Raw genomic sequence first — 14513 nt, forward strand, 5'->3', positions numbered from 1 at the left:
GCTGAATGTGCAACGTAATGTTGTTTGGTGAAAGATGTGATGAGTTACTTATTTGTATAATACCATAAATTCAGACTTCAAAAGCCAAAAACTTTCCTCAGGGAACTTCAACTTTTGGTACAAAGGAACACTTTAAGATTGTTTACTCAGTCTATTGCATATCTTGGCAACTTGAGAAAGGCAGAAGAATACACACATTTTTCTTCTGGTTAATTACATACATGGCTTTGCACCCAATTGAGGAAAAAGTCTGAAAATTTCAGTAGCAAAGGGTATAAAACATATCTTTGATATTCAGTTCTTGAGGTGTACGTATGTGCTGGAAATTTAATCAGCTACTATTTCAGCTTACACAGTGTTACATATATTCAATCGATTTGTAGCCTACCAACAAAGGTGTCTAACCAGTCTTCACTCAAAACTTCTTCTTTTGCCTTTCCCCATATTACAGCATAAAACCCTATAGAGAGCACTATAGCTCCAACAATACTGCAAATTTAGGATTTACTGTTTAGTTAAAACACAGAACAGAGAAGCAAAGATTAGTCTTACTTTTTTTTTTTTTGGTTTCTTCTTGAAGGAGATTAGGCCATCGTACCTACTTAGTAAAATTTAATAACAGAGAGAGAGAGAGAGAGAGAGAGAGAGAGAGAGAGCATCACCAAGGAAGATGAAACTTGAAGCAGCAGCAATAACAGTTGATAATGGTTTGAAGCTTGCAACATAGACAGGACCCTTCATGTGCATTCCCCATATATGAACTAGGATGCCAAAAGATAAAACAAAGGACCCCTAGAAACTAAAGCATTAGACAACCACCAGACCCCTAAACACAGGACAGATGTTCTAGCCAACATTGTATATCAAGCTAACACATGAATGGATAGTCTGAGTATATAGTGTGGCAAGCAATGGTATACCGGATGTTAGCTTCCAGGCAATCAAGTTTTTTTCCGCTATGATACATGTTGGTGTTGATACAATTGTCCCACGCAAGTTGTATAGGAAGGTGAGAACTAGCTCATCTGGGTATGTCTTCATGATATGGGTCTGTAGCAAAACATGCATACATCAGAATCCAACACTAATTTTTTCAAAGGACTTGCAACATGTGGTGAGGTTGTTCAAAATACCTGCAGGATAGCCCACACAGAGAAGAGAAGGTATCCAAGAGTAAGTAATAGGCCACTGCTTACCCACTCCGTTTCTGAAATTCCGAGAAAGGATGGAGTTGTAGGTGATAGAATTGTTGGGCCTTTATAAAGCACTACTACGATTGCACCTGATATTGCTACTAGAGTACCCATCACTTTGGCTTGAGTGCTTCTGCTTCTCCAATTCAGTTTTTCCATACTGTCCACCATAAGACAAATGCAGGATATGTAACCTTGTTATGATCCAAAAAATGAAATGATCTTGTGTAACACTAGAAGCTGAATATTAATTGACTTTGTAAAACGTGTATGTGTCCTTGTTTTATGGACCAAAATGAGTAGTAAACACTAGTAACAATTGACAGCTGAAAGGAATGTTTAGTTCAAAGCATTTGCAAATTGCATGCCTCATTTACCAGAACTCGTCTATTATCAAGAGAAAATGTTATTGGATGTTGATATCATTTGTGAATGCTACTCACCTCTGGAAACATTAAATTTTGTAGTGATCAAAGATTCAAAGCTGAAGAAAATAAGTGGAAATGAACCTGAAGGTTATGGCAAGTATGAAGATAAAAGCTGGAGATAGGTTCCCAATAGCTGAAGCATGCAAGAGTCGGTGAACTGTATTCTATACCTTTATATCCACATAAACTACCCAAAAACCTGCTTCATCAAACATAAATAACCAATTTAAATGAAATAAGAAAATCAGAATAGCCATTTTACATTGTTTCTATGATAACAATCACGCTACCATACCCGATTATCCTGAGGAGGAAGAGGTTAAATATGAGAGAGAGCTTGAATGGTGGAAGCCCGGTTCTGTACATCAAACATGCAAAGAAGCATTGTAATATTAGTGTATGCAGTGACAAGGAAGAGAGTAATACTGTAGGAGGAATCAAGATTTATATATACCTGCGAAAGATGGCAATTGCATGAGAGTAAACAATGAGAACATAGTAGCTCAACCCTCTTGGGGCAGCTGCCTTAAAGAAGACACCTGACCCCAAGTTGACGCACTCCACTATAATCATGGTGGTGAATGGCAGAACACTGTTGTGACCAGACATCCATCCCATCTCCTCTTTCTCATTCTCACAGTCAGATACAAGCACAACATTATAATGTAAACTCATGAAGAACAATATGGTCTTTGTTTATAGCTTCTTTGCTTTCTGGTTTAAGTTTTGGAGGTCATAGTTTATAGTTATTTAAAATCTTAATTAATAAAATGGTTGGTGTATCATATGAAATTGTTATATTCTTCCTCTTCTTCTGGCAGTCAGGGCCCTTCAGACAACTTGCATAGTTTTATAGTTATTTCAAATCTTAATGAAATGGCCATACTCTTCCTTTCCTTCTGGCGATCACTTACATTGACATAGAAACATTACCTCCCAAACAATATAGCAGTAAAAATTTAATCTGACTTGACTCATCATGCCAAAACAGTTCAGGCAATAAACTGTATATACAGAGACAAATATACTTGTAATTTTAGTACTGTAGCGCTCCAACTTTCACTTACAAGTCTCTTATACTTCGGTTACATTGCTTGGCAAAAGAGGAGCCCTTTGGATGGATGATTCTGATCTTTGAATTTCATTATCAGGCACCGCCTTCTTTTCTTTTATTTGTGCCCATATCACCGTGTAAAATCCAAGAGAAATTACAACAGATCCAATCACGCTGCACAGAAAGAAAGCAATAATAAGTGGAATACCACATTTACTCTTCAGTAATTTACTTGAAGAACATAAGAGAAGCTAGAACTGCTGAGAGAAATATATACCTTCCAAGATAAAGAGTATCACCAAGGAAAATAACAACCATTGCCACTGCAATAGCAATTCCCAGTGGCTTGAACATGGCTACATAAACAGGTCCCTTCTTATGCAAGCACCAAACATGAACACCAATGCGGAACACACTCACAAAGATAGCCTATAATGAAAACACCATATTATAGTTGTTCCTAAAAGGATAAATGAAGGCAGATGATTTTTTATTCCTCACCGCATAGACAATGGCAACCATCTCAATTCCAGGTTCCAATTTCCATGCACTTGGATTCTTCCATTCCACAAATAGTGAAATAACTGAGCATTGAATTGTCAAAAAGAGGGTGTAGAAGAAGACTATGGTCATTTTTTCTGGATAATCCTTGACAGTAGCTGCCTGATTAGTCAAAACAGTTTTGATACCACTAATCAGTACACTACTTATTGTGCAACTTACAAGAGTGATTCTAAGGCACCAAAGTATGAGGTCAGTAGTGGGACTGTTTACCTGAGCAATATTCCATGATGAAGAGACAACACATTGAATTGCAAGTAAAAGACCTCCGAAGACCCACGCTGAGTGCTGTGAATGTATATGCTGGTTTTTGAAGCCAGCATGTTTTAAGGAAGCCATCAAAACAGCAGGGCCCTTGTAGAAGGTCACTATCAATGCCCCACCAACCGATATAATGGTGCCCAAAGATTTGGCCTGACCACTTGTTTGCCTTAAATTGAGCTTTTCCATCCTGAAGTTCAAGTATTTTTCAGCCAATTCAAAAACATCATAATAGTCTAGCTGTTTACTAAGAACTTAATAATGTAACGAAAACATAAATCAGTAGTATTTATGTTCCTAGTGTGTCAGTAATTCTCAGTAGAGCAGCCTGGTACCTGAAAATTACGGCAAGCAAGAAAGTGAAGATGGGGGTAAGATTTGCCAGTGCTGCTGAAAGAGTAGGTGAGCTGTATTTGACACCAGCAAAGAACAAAATTTTCCCTGAACTCCTGCAATGGCAATTCAGTTCTCCATCATTTATATAATCAAATAGTTTCAATGAGCAATTGAATGTGAAGCAATAGTAAGTATTCTGGTTACCCTATTAAGCCAAGCAGGAAGAATCTATATATGAGTTTGAAACTCAAAGGAGCTCTCTTGTTTCTGCACAAGGGAACAATCAAACCTTCATACTTAGTGGTCACTGTCACATTGAGATAACACAAACCCTAACTCAAATAGCAACTACAATCAACAAATGAAGGAACAGACAACCCACCTTTGGAAGATGAAATAGGGGAAGAGCAGGAGAGTACCGAGTGCATTATAGTAAACAATGAAAACAAAATGGCTCATCCCTTTTGACATGGCTGCTTTACTAATCGTTGATACTCCAATTTCTGCAATCTCGACCAACACCATGGCAGCAAAAGGCACTGCACCCCATATACGAGATTCGACTGCCATCTCTTACTCTCTCCACACTCACAGAACACTCCCTACTCTTTATCTTCTATGAAAATTAGAAAGACAGAACAAAATCAAGAGAAAGAGAACAGAACTTGAACTATTGACTGTGTGCTATATCAATCTGATTTGATCATTGGATGCACACCTGCCAGTCAACCATCTGCATATAAATGATATAAACAACTTATTTCCTTAAGAAATTGCTACCTTCCTCCAATTGCATTGCTTAACATACAACAAATTGGGCCATAATCAAAGTCTCAAAACCAGAAGCAATAAATAGATTACCAAAAAGAAAGAATCAAAGCATCACAATCCAGACAGAAAATTATAAAAGGTAGAGTCCATTCACAGGTCCTTACTCCACCTATGTATTAAACTACGGTTGATGACATGAATCAAAGTGGACATGGACATATTATAACGTATAATCCCCATCAATATGGACCTTGAAATCTACACAACCGCATGCTTCATGCATTTCAATGTTGCATTATTGCTATCTACTTGGAACTTGTATAGAGAAAAACAATTGTAAAATGAAATAAATCCTTAACGGGAAAACTGAAACTAACCCAGTAATCTTCTCCTTGATCAAAATCTCAAAGGGTATAAGGAAAAGGGGTAATCTTTGAAGGACCCAAGTCTCATATCTGAGGTATTTTTGTGATAATATTAAATATTTGCAAGGAAAAGCAGTGTGTTGCTGGCTTTGACGTATTTCAGGTTCATCCTGGTTTGCATTGAACTGCGGGATTGTAGGATGAGTTGGAAAGGTCTCAGCTAAAGAGCTCAAAGTGTCGCTTTCTATCTTCGACATGTGTTGGAAAAGGTCAAATGTCTTCTTCTGTAACAACCTAAACCAGTGTCGTTTTGGTGTATGTGACCAAATAAAGAAATTATTCTGTAACGAGTTAACGACCAAAACAGTGTCGTTGACCAAATAAAGAAAATCATCTGGGCTGTCTTGTTTCTCGTGGGATTTTAACTGCTGTAAATTTGTAATAATATTTTGATGCAAAGAGCTCAAATTGACCTTTTACAAAAAAAAAAAAAAAGTTCAAATTGCAAGTTCAAGCCAAAACATATTTTCATCAATGATCCAATGCAGAGTGAGGTTCCTTCAGCAAATCTTTATTTATAACCGTGTTGTCGAATGCGAATGCTAAATTTTTGAATCATTTCATCTATGTTGAGCATACAACTTTAACAGCTATTGTGGAACAGAGGAGTGAATTGAACTCATATACGTATCATCATCGGAAGTAATCGAAGTATCGAACTCATCGTTAGGGGAATATAGCAATGCTTATAACTACACATATTGCTTTTATCTTTACCTCAATGCAGAAGTATTTGATATAGAAGGGAAAATAATGCAATCCTTCAAAGTGAGAACTGAGAAGTGAAAACTTTATGTATCCCTTTGCCCAACAAAGAAAAAAAAAGAAGGGCATTTGATGCATCATATACGTTCTAAGTTATTAACCATCTGCTGAGGTGCTGCATTGCAAAAGAGGGGTCTTTTGAGTTGCTGCCAAGTTTGGAACTTCATTCTCTATAGCGCTGGAGCTACTTTCTTTCACTTGTGCCCACATCATAGCATAAAACCCAATTGCAATCATGACAGATCCAATCACACTGCCATAATTTCCACAATCATTAAGATCTTAGCTCACTATTGTATGTTAATGAAACACTAATCAAGAACTGGATATAAGAAAGTATACACACCTGCCAAGATGAAGTGCTTCGCCGAGGAAGATGACTACCATGACTGCCGAAATGGGAACTGCCAAGGGCCTGAACATGGCTACAAAGACAGGGCCCTTTTGGTGCAAGCACCAAGTTTCAATACCAATATGGAACAGACTCCCAAATATAGCCTAAAATTTGTATTCTATATCAGCACTCAGTATACATCCATAATCCCATACAAAATATTTGCATATCAAACATACTGAAATAGCAACATATGAGGTTTATATATATGTAGATCTTCTTACTGAGAAGACAATGGAAATCATCTCAATGTCAGGCCTTAGTACCCACGCATTTGGATTGCTTTCCAAAAATAGAGAGATCACTGTAGATTGAAGTGTCACAAAGAAGGTGTAGAAGAAGAGTACTGTAATCATTGATGGACAGTTCTTAACAATTGATGTCTGAGAGAGAAAAATAAACTCATGGTCAGATTTCTTAGTTTTGGAGTTGGTTATAATGCAAGTGAAGTTTCCATCTTCAATAATTATATGTAAAGATCGAGTAGTTTACAGAAAAGAGCACTAGTTGATCATCAAATACCTGAAGAATATTCCATGATGACTTCAAAATGCTTGCCATTGCAAGCATAAGACCTCCAATGACCCACTTATTTGACTGCTGCAAGATCATCATCAAGTTCTGGTGAGGAGAGTTGGATGGTGAAAAGATTACTGATCCCTTGTATAGTATTACTACAAATGCTCCAGACACTGAAACAATAGTCCCCAACACTTTGGCTTGACAGCTTGACCTCCTCAAATCCAGCTTTTCCATCCTAGTAATTTAGAAACATATCACAAGCTTAACTAAACAATGATGCATAGTTACATACTTTAAGTCCAAATTAACATCGATACAGTAAATAGGATTTACATTCTTAACTACCTGAAAACGATTGCCAGTATGAATGTAAAAATTGGAATACAGTTTCCCATAGCTGAAGCAACTGTTGGTGAGCTGAAGTTGATGCCATTATATGCCAATAACATGTTTGAACTCCTGCAGACACAAACTTTCTCTGTTAGTAGCCGAAAATTTCTCTATATCATACTACAGCTAGAAATTCCATATACGGGTACCCAATTAGGCCAAGAAGGAATTGTCCACCAAGCAGTGAAAGAGCAAGTGAAATCTTCTTTCTGCATAGGAAATTGTTTCATTTTTAGTACATAGCAGTATCAATCCAACCCTCAAACCAATTCGGTTATATGCTATGAGGACTTTATATAGAGCTTACTGAAAGATGAAACAAGGAAGGAGAAAGACGGTAGCAAGCGCAGTAGAGTAAACAACTAGGACATAACTGCTCATTCCTTTCGACATGGCTGCTTTGTTTATAGTTGCTGCACCTATATCTATGAACTGCACCATTACCATGGCTACAAAAGGCAGTACAGAACCCCATGTACAAGGAGCCATATGTATCCGTTTTCAACTCCTCTTTCTTCTCTCAATGTACTTCTACAACACCCCTTGATCATTCACAAGCTTAGGAAACATTGGAAAAGGGATCTCCTCATCTGTCATGTTCAAATTCTTGTCACCAGAATATCTGTACATCTTTCCTATTTCGACATCCGACTACTACGATATAAATGTGTAGAGGAAATGAAAGAGAATATCTCTGGTTTTGTCTCTACAATGCGAGAAGCAAATGAAATTTGATCCTTGACAAATGATTGCAGGTCATCTAGTGTGGCGGATACCTAGTTTTGTCTAATTAACTTGGCAACTTGTGATAGAAAATTTTTTGGTCCAATATTAAGTATTATATGATACTACCAATTAGGTCCCATGATTACTTCAATAATTGTCTTTATACAACTTAAAAAACAATTAAATGGAGACCTTGAATCAGTCCAAGTTGCAGTTGCTGTGCACAGTCATGTTAAACCTATTCTATTGCAAGTTTTGGATGTTTCTTCTTTCTTTTGAGCATATAAGTTTTAAGATTCAGTAAGGTACAGTAAAATATTTTGATGCAAAGAGCTCAAACTTAATTTCATGATTGATCCAATTCAGAATGAGGTTCCTTAAGCACATCTAAGCACATCCTCATTTGTAATAATAATCCACAGACTTAACCGTACTGTCAAATGCGAATGCTAAATTTCTGAATCATTACATAATTGGGGAAAAAACAATTCCTAGCAAGGAAAATAGAGAGGATAACTTTCAGAGCTACTTTTTTTTTTTTGATTGTCAATACATAATGAACTGTACAAGCTGAGTTCTTTGTGATTATACATCTTCTCCTGAAGTTTTGCATTGCAAAAGAGGGGTCTTTTGGGTGGATGATGGTGCCAAGCTTTGGACTTCATCCTTCATAAGAGTAGTGTTCTTTTCTTTGATTTGTGCCCACATCATAGCATAGAAGCCAACTGCAATAATGATAGATCCAATGACACTACCATGCATAGACATAAATTTCCACCATTAGAACTTTGAGGTCACTTATCTGTTGATTAAACTCGGTCTAGATAGATATAAATTAATCCAAACCTGCCAAGGTGAAGTGCTTCGCCGAGGAAGATCACTACCATGACTGCAGCAATGGCAACTCCCAAGGGCCTAAACATGGCTACAAAGATAGGTCCCTTTTGGTGCAAGCACCAGGTTTGAACACCAACATGGAACAGACTCCCAAATAAAGCCTAAAATTAGTAAAATCAAAATAAGCACTTATATATCCATAACTTCATAGAAATATTTGCATATTAAAGATACTGAAATAGCAACAGAACGAAAGGTCTGTAGGCAGGTTTCTTACTGAGAAGACAATGGAGACCATCTCAATGTCAGGCCTTATTATCCAAGCATTCCGATTCCTTTCCATAAATAGAGAGAATATTGTGCACTGGATTGTGACAAAAAAGTTGTAGAAGAAGAGTATGGTAATCATAGATGGACAGTTCTTAACCATTTCTGTCTGAGAGAGAGAACACAAGGTCAGATTTCTCTGTTTCGGATTCGTTATATTGCAAGTTATGTTTTGATTTCCAAAGTTTTCTTTGCAAGATGTAGTAGTTCCAATAAGGGTGCTAGTACTGGAATATCAAATACCTGAAGAATGCCCCATGTTGCATTCAGAAGGCACACCATTGCCAGCATAAGACCTCCCAACCCCCATTTTAACTGCTGTGAGATCATCATGAAGTTCTGATCAGGAGAGTTGGATGGTGAAAAGATCACTGATCCCTTGTATAGAATTATTACAAATGCTCCAGATACTGATACAATAGTCCCTAACACTTTGGCTTGGCAGCTTGACCTCCTCAAATCTAGCTTTTCCATCCTAGTTATTTAGAAACAGATCAATCACTAGCAAATTATATAATGAACTATGCTGTAAGAAAGCCTTGCACTTAATACGACTGTCCCTTCCTACCTGGAAACTGTCCCTTCCTACCTGAAAATAACTGCCAGTATGAAAGTAAAGATCGGTATAAGATTTGCCATAGCTGAAGCAAGTGTTGGTGAGCTGTAGTTGACGCCATTATATGCTAATAACAAACTCGAACTCCTGCACACACCAAATTTTTGTCTAAGTAGCAGAAGATATATAGCTCCATATCATAGAACAGAAAAACCCTGGTCTATATAATACGTACCCAATTATGCCCAGAAGGAATTGCCCACCAAGGAGTGAGAAGGTAAGAGAAACCTTATTTCTGCAGAGAAGTAGTTTCCTTTAGCACATGAAGTATCCAGCAATTCGAGTAAGATATGAGAAGTTTATATACGGCTTACAGTAGGATGAAACAAGGAAGAAGAAAGATGGTACCAAGCGCATTCGAGTAAGCCACTAAAACATAACTGCTCACTCCTTTTGACATGGCTGCTTTGTTAATAGTTGATTGTCCTATGTCTGTGAACTGCACCATTACCATAGCTGCAAAAGGTAGCACATCACTCCATGTACAGGTCACCATTTCTATGCTTTCTTCAAACTCTCCCCTTCTTTCAGTGAAATATGTATAAACCAAAAGAAAGAGAATATTTTGGTATTGTCCTGTCCCTGAAAAATGATTGGAGTTCATGTATGGATTCCATTTAGGATTAGTGCCGAGTACAACAGAAAAGTTTAAGCTGGACCCAACAAATTTTCTCTTAATTAACTTAGCAACTTGTGATAGAAAATTCTTGGTTCATTATTATTAAAATTTCTGAATGTTACTATCAAGCTCCCATGATTGCTTCCCTCTTTTTCTTTGTAGTATTTAAAAACACTTACTAAACGAAGACCATAAAAAAACCTTAGCTGGTAGCTGCAGTATATAACTATATATTGCTTAGCAATAGAAATATAGTATATGATACTGATCGAAACAGCTCTATTTCCAAGTTCATGCTATTTAAGAACTATTTATGTTGCAGATTTTTTGCAAAATGAGGTTTTTTATGAGTTCAGCAGGTATATCATCGGTTAAGCATATCAATTCTCAAAAGGAAAAAAAAAAATTAAAAAACGTATCAATTCTTGTATAACTTTTAGATGTGGAAGAACAAACAATTTCCAATTTACTTTCTAAACACGAGCAAAACCATAGGGTAGAGCAATATCTAGGTTACCTTGATCGAACTTCTTTGGAAATGAAATCTAGCTTGATATAAGATGCAACTCAAATCTCAACCATGAAACAAAATATGATCGTACGTAAAGAACACACATGCACATGACTTTGTAATTTAAATCAAATAGCTATAGTAGTTAAAATGTGATCCAAACTTTATTCAATACTCTCGGAGTTTATTACATCATTATTACGTCAATGAAAATATCCATTAACGTCCAGCAAAAGTAGAAGAATGCATAAACTCACACAGGGTCACTTGGACGCCTGGTGAAGTAAGATAAAGACGGCCAGAATAATGACCGGAATGAGAATCATCACAACAGCATAGGACGGTGGCTGGACCGGTCCCATCATCAGAGGTAGGAATAAGACGCAACCTGCAACCACCATTGCCAAGATGATGGTGATCATTCCGCTTCCGCTTTGGTTAGCCATGCTTTAAACTTCAGATTTCTGATTTCAAACTTGAAATGTATGTTGTTGAATATGAGTGGACGAGGAACTCTATGGACGTTGGTGTTTATATAATGTTCATGGTACCTTTTGGTGTAGGGTTGCGACGTTCGGCTGATTAGGGAAATGCATGCAGTTACTGATTATGTATGTACGTACCCTTTAGCATGTAATGTACAGTTGCTTCATTATACTGTTGAAGGAAGGCAACTGTTGCCGGACAGAAGGGTACGTCGCTTCCGTTCTTCTCACATTTTCATCCAGGAATGCCCTAAAAATATTCCATATCACTTCGATTTCTGGTTTCATCTTCAGAACAATAGCGAGAGGATCGTTTGACCCTTCTCAGTTTCTGATACAAGTCTGATTGGTTGAATATATGATAGCGAGAGTGATCTACTATTTAGTTAGGTGTTACGTACTAATTCGTTTTTGGTTTTGGTTTCTTTTGAGCCATTCGTACACAAGTTTGCTCAAGTTTTGTCTGATGGAGTAAAGATAGACTGCTGTTTTAAGTGTTTATTATTGCTTTTTGTGTCAAAGTGCAACATTGGCTTTGTAGTAGTTGTTGGATAATTAGTCCTTGATATGAGAAAACTTTACCCAGAACTCTCTTTGGGCTATTTTAGCATCAGTACTACAAGAAGTTCAAAGACGTCGGATATTTTACATTTACAAAATACGTAACCTCAACTCTTCCTCTTTTTCTTTAGAAATGGCATCGCACTTAGAGCTCCGATAGGTGGCTGTCCAAAATTATCTACTGTATTCTCCGGCGGTGACACAATGGACGTGGAATGATCATTATTCGTATAATGATCTAAGCTCTGTTCGGAATCGTAGGCAGATGTCCTCCCACTACCTGGTAATCCCACTAACGGTCTTTTTGAGGGAAGATTGGATTGAACTGACATATGACCAAGATCACCTTCATCGAAGAAGCCAGAGAAATCAGACAGGCCATCATTCCCCGATACAGCAGTAGCTGTACCTCGATCATGAATTCCATCTTGGTCAGTACCATTCTCATTTTCATCTCCACTAATTCGCCCTATTATTTGAATGTTGCCTTCAGAAACATCAGCCTGAAAATATTGACCAACATTGCTCAAACCTGGTTCACTAGTTTCATCTTCAGAGTGGCAGAACCCACCACCTGCTTCAAGGTAATGTTTACTGTGGTTCTCCTCTGGAGACAACTTCCCTGCACTCTTCTGTTTATTTTCATTGACAACTGAAACAACTTCATCAGATATGCCATTGTTGAATACAACTTGTTTCCCTGCCTCTATGTCGGAGACTCTGCTTTCAGTGTGATCCAGGTCATCAATCTCCATGTCATTGAATCTGTAATTCACAGGCTTTCGCGACCGCCCAGACTGCAAATGAGAATGCCAAGAAAAGCCAAATAGTCAAACTAAAGAAAAGAATCAATACGATACATGGCATATCCTAGGTATCCCTAAAAATATGGTCACACTGCGATCACACATTAATTATATTCATACAAGATAGAAATTGCTTTCAATAGCTTACCCTTGTTGATATTTCTCAACTAATTACACTAATCAATGATGATTTCCTGAAACATTTAGCATAGCCATGAGGATGAAAGGAGCAGCAGTCTAAGAATCCTAGTCAACAACTGTTTTCCTGCTTTCGCGGAGAAAAAGAATCTTAAACCCAATGCAAGACACGCTGTTGCAGTTATTCTTCCATGTATCTGATATGACTTTGCTCTCCTATCAACTTAATGAAAGACACCAACGTAATCGCCACTACAACCCAAAACCTCACCAAGAGAATGCCAAAGAGCACAACAAAAGCAAGGGAAACTACAATGATAAATAAAATTCGTTTTACTTTTCAAAATTCAAAATAACCACTCCTTGAGCAGTCATATAGTTCTATACTTACTAGAAAAACTAAAATATAAAAGGAATAAAACCAACTGTGAAGCTTACCCTACGCACTTCCTCTGAGCTTTCAAATGTGGCCATAGGAATTTCCAACTCATCAGCTTCTGAACCATCATTACAGGTGTTTTCAGACTCTGGAGAGCTGGAATCTACTTTTCTCTTTCCTCTTCCAAGTACCCTGCTTGTTCCTCTTCCTCTTCCTTTTCCTCTGCCTCTTCCATTTGCATCTGTTTTTCTATTGGTTTGTCCACCCTCGGCAGTTTGCCTTTTACTTGACTGCTTACGAGTTGATTTCCCCTTAGAATTGCTCTGATTTCTAACTGTGCTTTTCTCTGTTCTGACTGAAAGTTTATCTGAATTGTCAATCCCAGCTTCATCAGTATTTATACTTCTCTTCTTTCTACTATTAGAACCTTCTTCTGCAGCAGCATTCATCAATTCCGAAGGTTCATCTCCAGTGATACCTTTGACAGCTTTCTTGATTCTCTTGCTTCGAATTTTCGCAAATCTTTCATTGAACGTGTAAAAAGCTTCTAGCCGCAGTTGAGTCTTTGACAAATATGTAACAAAAAGATGTCATCTTCCTCGCACAATGAAAATAATATAACATGACAATGTGATGGGGACTGTTTCAGAACACGACAATGTGTGTGAGATATATATATATATATACAGTTTATATCCAGAGCAAAGCTTCACTCTGAAATTAAAGTGTGAAGTTCTTTATTTGACTCACTTTTCGGTCATATTTTGATATATCCACGGTTCTGTTTATTGATACTAATGCATAGATCATTCCTGCAAAATTTCATTCAAATTGATAATTGTTTAGGTACCGAATTAGGTTAAATCAATGAACGGGGACCATAAATCTGTCTGCTCTGAACTGTTTGAGTAAATCACGATTATAAACACCCAAACGATCATCAAATTCGATGAAACTTTACATAAGTGATCTATGCATTTGGTTCTACAAACTGATCGGCGGAGATGTCGAAATATGACTAAAAAGTGTGTCAAATAAGGAACTTCACACTTTAATTTCAGAACGAAGCTTCGCTTTGAATAGGAACTGTATATATATACAGTCCGTCTCTGCTACGGACGTCTGCACCGTTTTACGGTGCGGATTTTCGTCCATTCGCCACCGTACGGCGCCGCGCGAGGGCGCGCCTCCACCCCAACCGACTCCAGCAGCTTCCCCGACCACTTTCCATCCGCGGCGAGTCCGCCGAATTCCAGTTTTCCGGCCAGATCACCCAAAACTTCAAACTTGGGTGATCTGGCCGGAAAACTGGAATTTGGCGGACTCGCCGGGGATGGAAAGTGGTCGGGGAAGCTGCTGGAGTCAGCTGGGGTGGAGGCGCGCCCTCACCGGCGCAGTACGGACGAAA

General features: G+C 37.8%; 4 protein-coding genes and 1 pseudogene across 5 annotated transcripts in view; all 5 read right to left on the reverse strand.

Moving 5' to 3' along the window:
* Positions 1–798: 798 nt before the first annotated feature.
* On the reverse strand, positions 799–2530 carry LOC101313041 (annotated as a pseudogene). The gene is made up of 5 exons (XR_185081.1): positions 2076–2530; positions 1917–1979; positions 1703–1820; positions 1134–1353; positions 799–1050 (listed from the first exon to the last, which is right to left on the reverse strand). The product of XR_185081.1 is annotated as an auxin-induced protein 5NG4-like (transcript).
* On the reverse strand, positions 2449–4996 carry LOC101312750 (auxin-induced protein 5NG4-like). The gene is made up of 8 exons (XM_004304549.1): positions 4982–4996; positions 4216–4566; positions 4038–4100; positions 3833–3946; positions 3450–3687; positions 3177–3338; positions 2953–3104; positions 2449–2849 (listed from the first exon to the last, which is right to left on the reverse strand). Exons 2-8 carry the CDS (start codon positions 4401–4403, stop codon positions 2696–2698), a joined length of 1071 nt encoding a protein of 356 aa, XP_004304597.1. The 5' UTR covers positions 4404–4566; positions 4982–4996; the 3' UTR covers positions 2449–2695.
* Positions 4997–5868: 872 nt separating this feature from the next.
* On the reverse strand, positions 5869–7534 carry LOC101313332 (auxin-induced protein 5NG4-like). Its single transcript, XM_004304550.1, has 7 exons — positions 7408–7534; positions 7250–7309; positions 7056–7169; positions 6711–6945; positions 6413–6571; positions 6141–6292; positions 5869–6047 (listed from the first exon to the last, which is right to left on the reverse strand). The coding sequence occupies exons 1-7, from the start codon at positions 7491–7493 to the stop codon at positions 5891–5893; spliced, it is 963 nt and encodes a 320-aa protein (XP_004304598.1). The 5' UTR covers positions 7494–7534; the 3' UTR covers positions 5869–5890.
* A 675-nt stretch (positions 7535–8209) lies between these two features.
* On the reverse strand, positions 8210–10212 carry LOC101313625 (auxin-induced protein 5NG4-like). The gene is made up of 7 exons (XM_004304551.1): positions 9921–10212; positions 9782–9841; positions 9580–9693; positions 9234–9465; positions 8941–9099; positions 8673–8824; positions 8210–8577 (listed from the first exon to the last, which is right to left on the reverse strand). The coding sequence occupies exons 1-7, from the start codon at positions 10208–10210 to the stop codon at positions 8412–8414; spliced, it is 1173 nt and encodes a 390-aa protein (XP_004304599.1). The 5' UTR covers positions 10211–10212; the 3' UTR covers positions 8210–8411.
* Positions 10213–11770: 1558 nt separating this feature from the next.
* LOC101313912 overlaps positions 11771–14513 on the reverse strand; it is a 10396-nt gene continuing 7653 nt past the window's right edge. The window contains exons 17-18 of the mRNA XM_004304552.1: positions 13165–13668; positions 11771–12579 (exon numbers count right to left, since the gene is read on the reverse strand). Of these exons, the coding sequence (XP_004304600.1) occupies positions 11890–12579; positions 13165–13668 (1194 nt within the window). The 3' untranslated portion in view covers positions 11771–11889. The remainder of the gene's footprint in view (positions 12580–13164; positions 13669–14513) is intronic.

Source organism: Fragaria vesca, linkage group LG6 (genome assembly GCF_000184155.1).
Source record: "Fragaria vesca subsp. vesca linkage group LG6, FraVesHawaii_1.0, whole genome shotgun sequence".
NCBI lineage: Eukaryota > Viridiplantae > Streptophyta > Magnoliopsida > Rosales > Rosaceae > Fragaria > Fragaria vesca.

What these genes read in the sequence shown, in the direction of transcription:
- LOC101313625 (XM_004304551.1), bottom strand. Translation starts at nt 10,210, where the DNA reads ATGAACTCCAATCATTTTTCAGGGACAGGACAATACCAAAATATTCTC. An exon ending in TTCCTTCTGGGCATAATTGG is followed by an intron (nt 9,694 to 9,781) that starts GTACGTATTATA and finishes TGGTGTGTGCAG; the next exon opens with GAGTTCGAGTTTGTTATTAG. An exon ending in GAAGCACTTCACCTTGGCAG is followed by an intron (nt 8,578 to 8,672) that starts GTTTGGATTAAT and finishes TATGCATGGTAG; the next exon opens with TGTCATTGGATCTATCATTA.
- LOC101312750 (XM_004304549.1), bottom strand. Translation starts at nt 4,403, where the DNA reads ATGGCAGTCGAATCTCGTATATGGGGTGCAGTGCCTTTTGCTGCCATG. An exon ending in CCCTATTTCATCTTCCAAAG is followed by an intron (nt 4,101 to 4,215) that starts GTGGGTTGTCTG and finishes TCCCTTGTGCAG; the next exon opens with AAACAAGAGAGCTCCTTTGA. An exon ending in TTCCTGCTTGGCTTAATAGG is followed by an intron (nt 3,947 to 4,037) that starts GTAACCAGAATA and finishes TTGCCATTGCAG; the next exon opens with GAGTTCAGGGAAAATTTTGT.
- LOC101313332 (XM_004304550.1), bottom strand. Translation starts at nt 7,493, where the DNA reads ATGTCGAAAGGAATGAGCAGTTATGTCCTAGTTGTTTACTCTACTGCG. An exon ending in TTCCTTCTTGGCCTAATTGG is followed by an intron (nt 7,170 to 7,249) that starts GTACCCGTATAT and finishes TTGTGTCTGCAG; the next exon opens with GAGTTCAAACATGTTATTGG. An exon ending in GAAGCACTTCATCTTGGCAG is followed by an intron (nt 6,048 to 6,140) that starts GTGTGTATACTT and finishes AAATTATGGCAG; the next exon opens with TGTGATTGGATCTGTCATGA.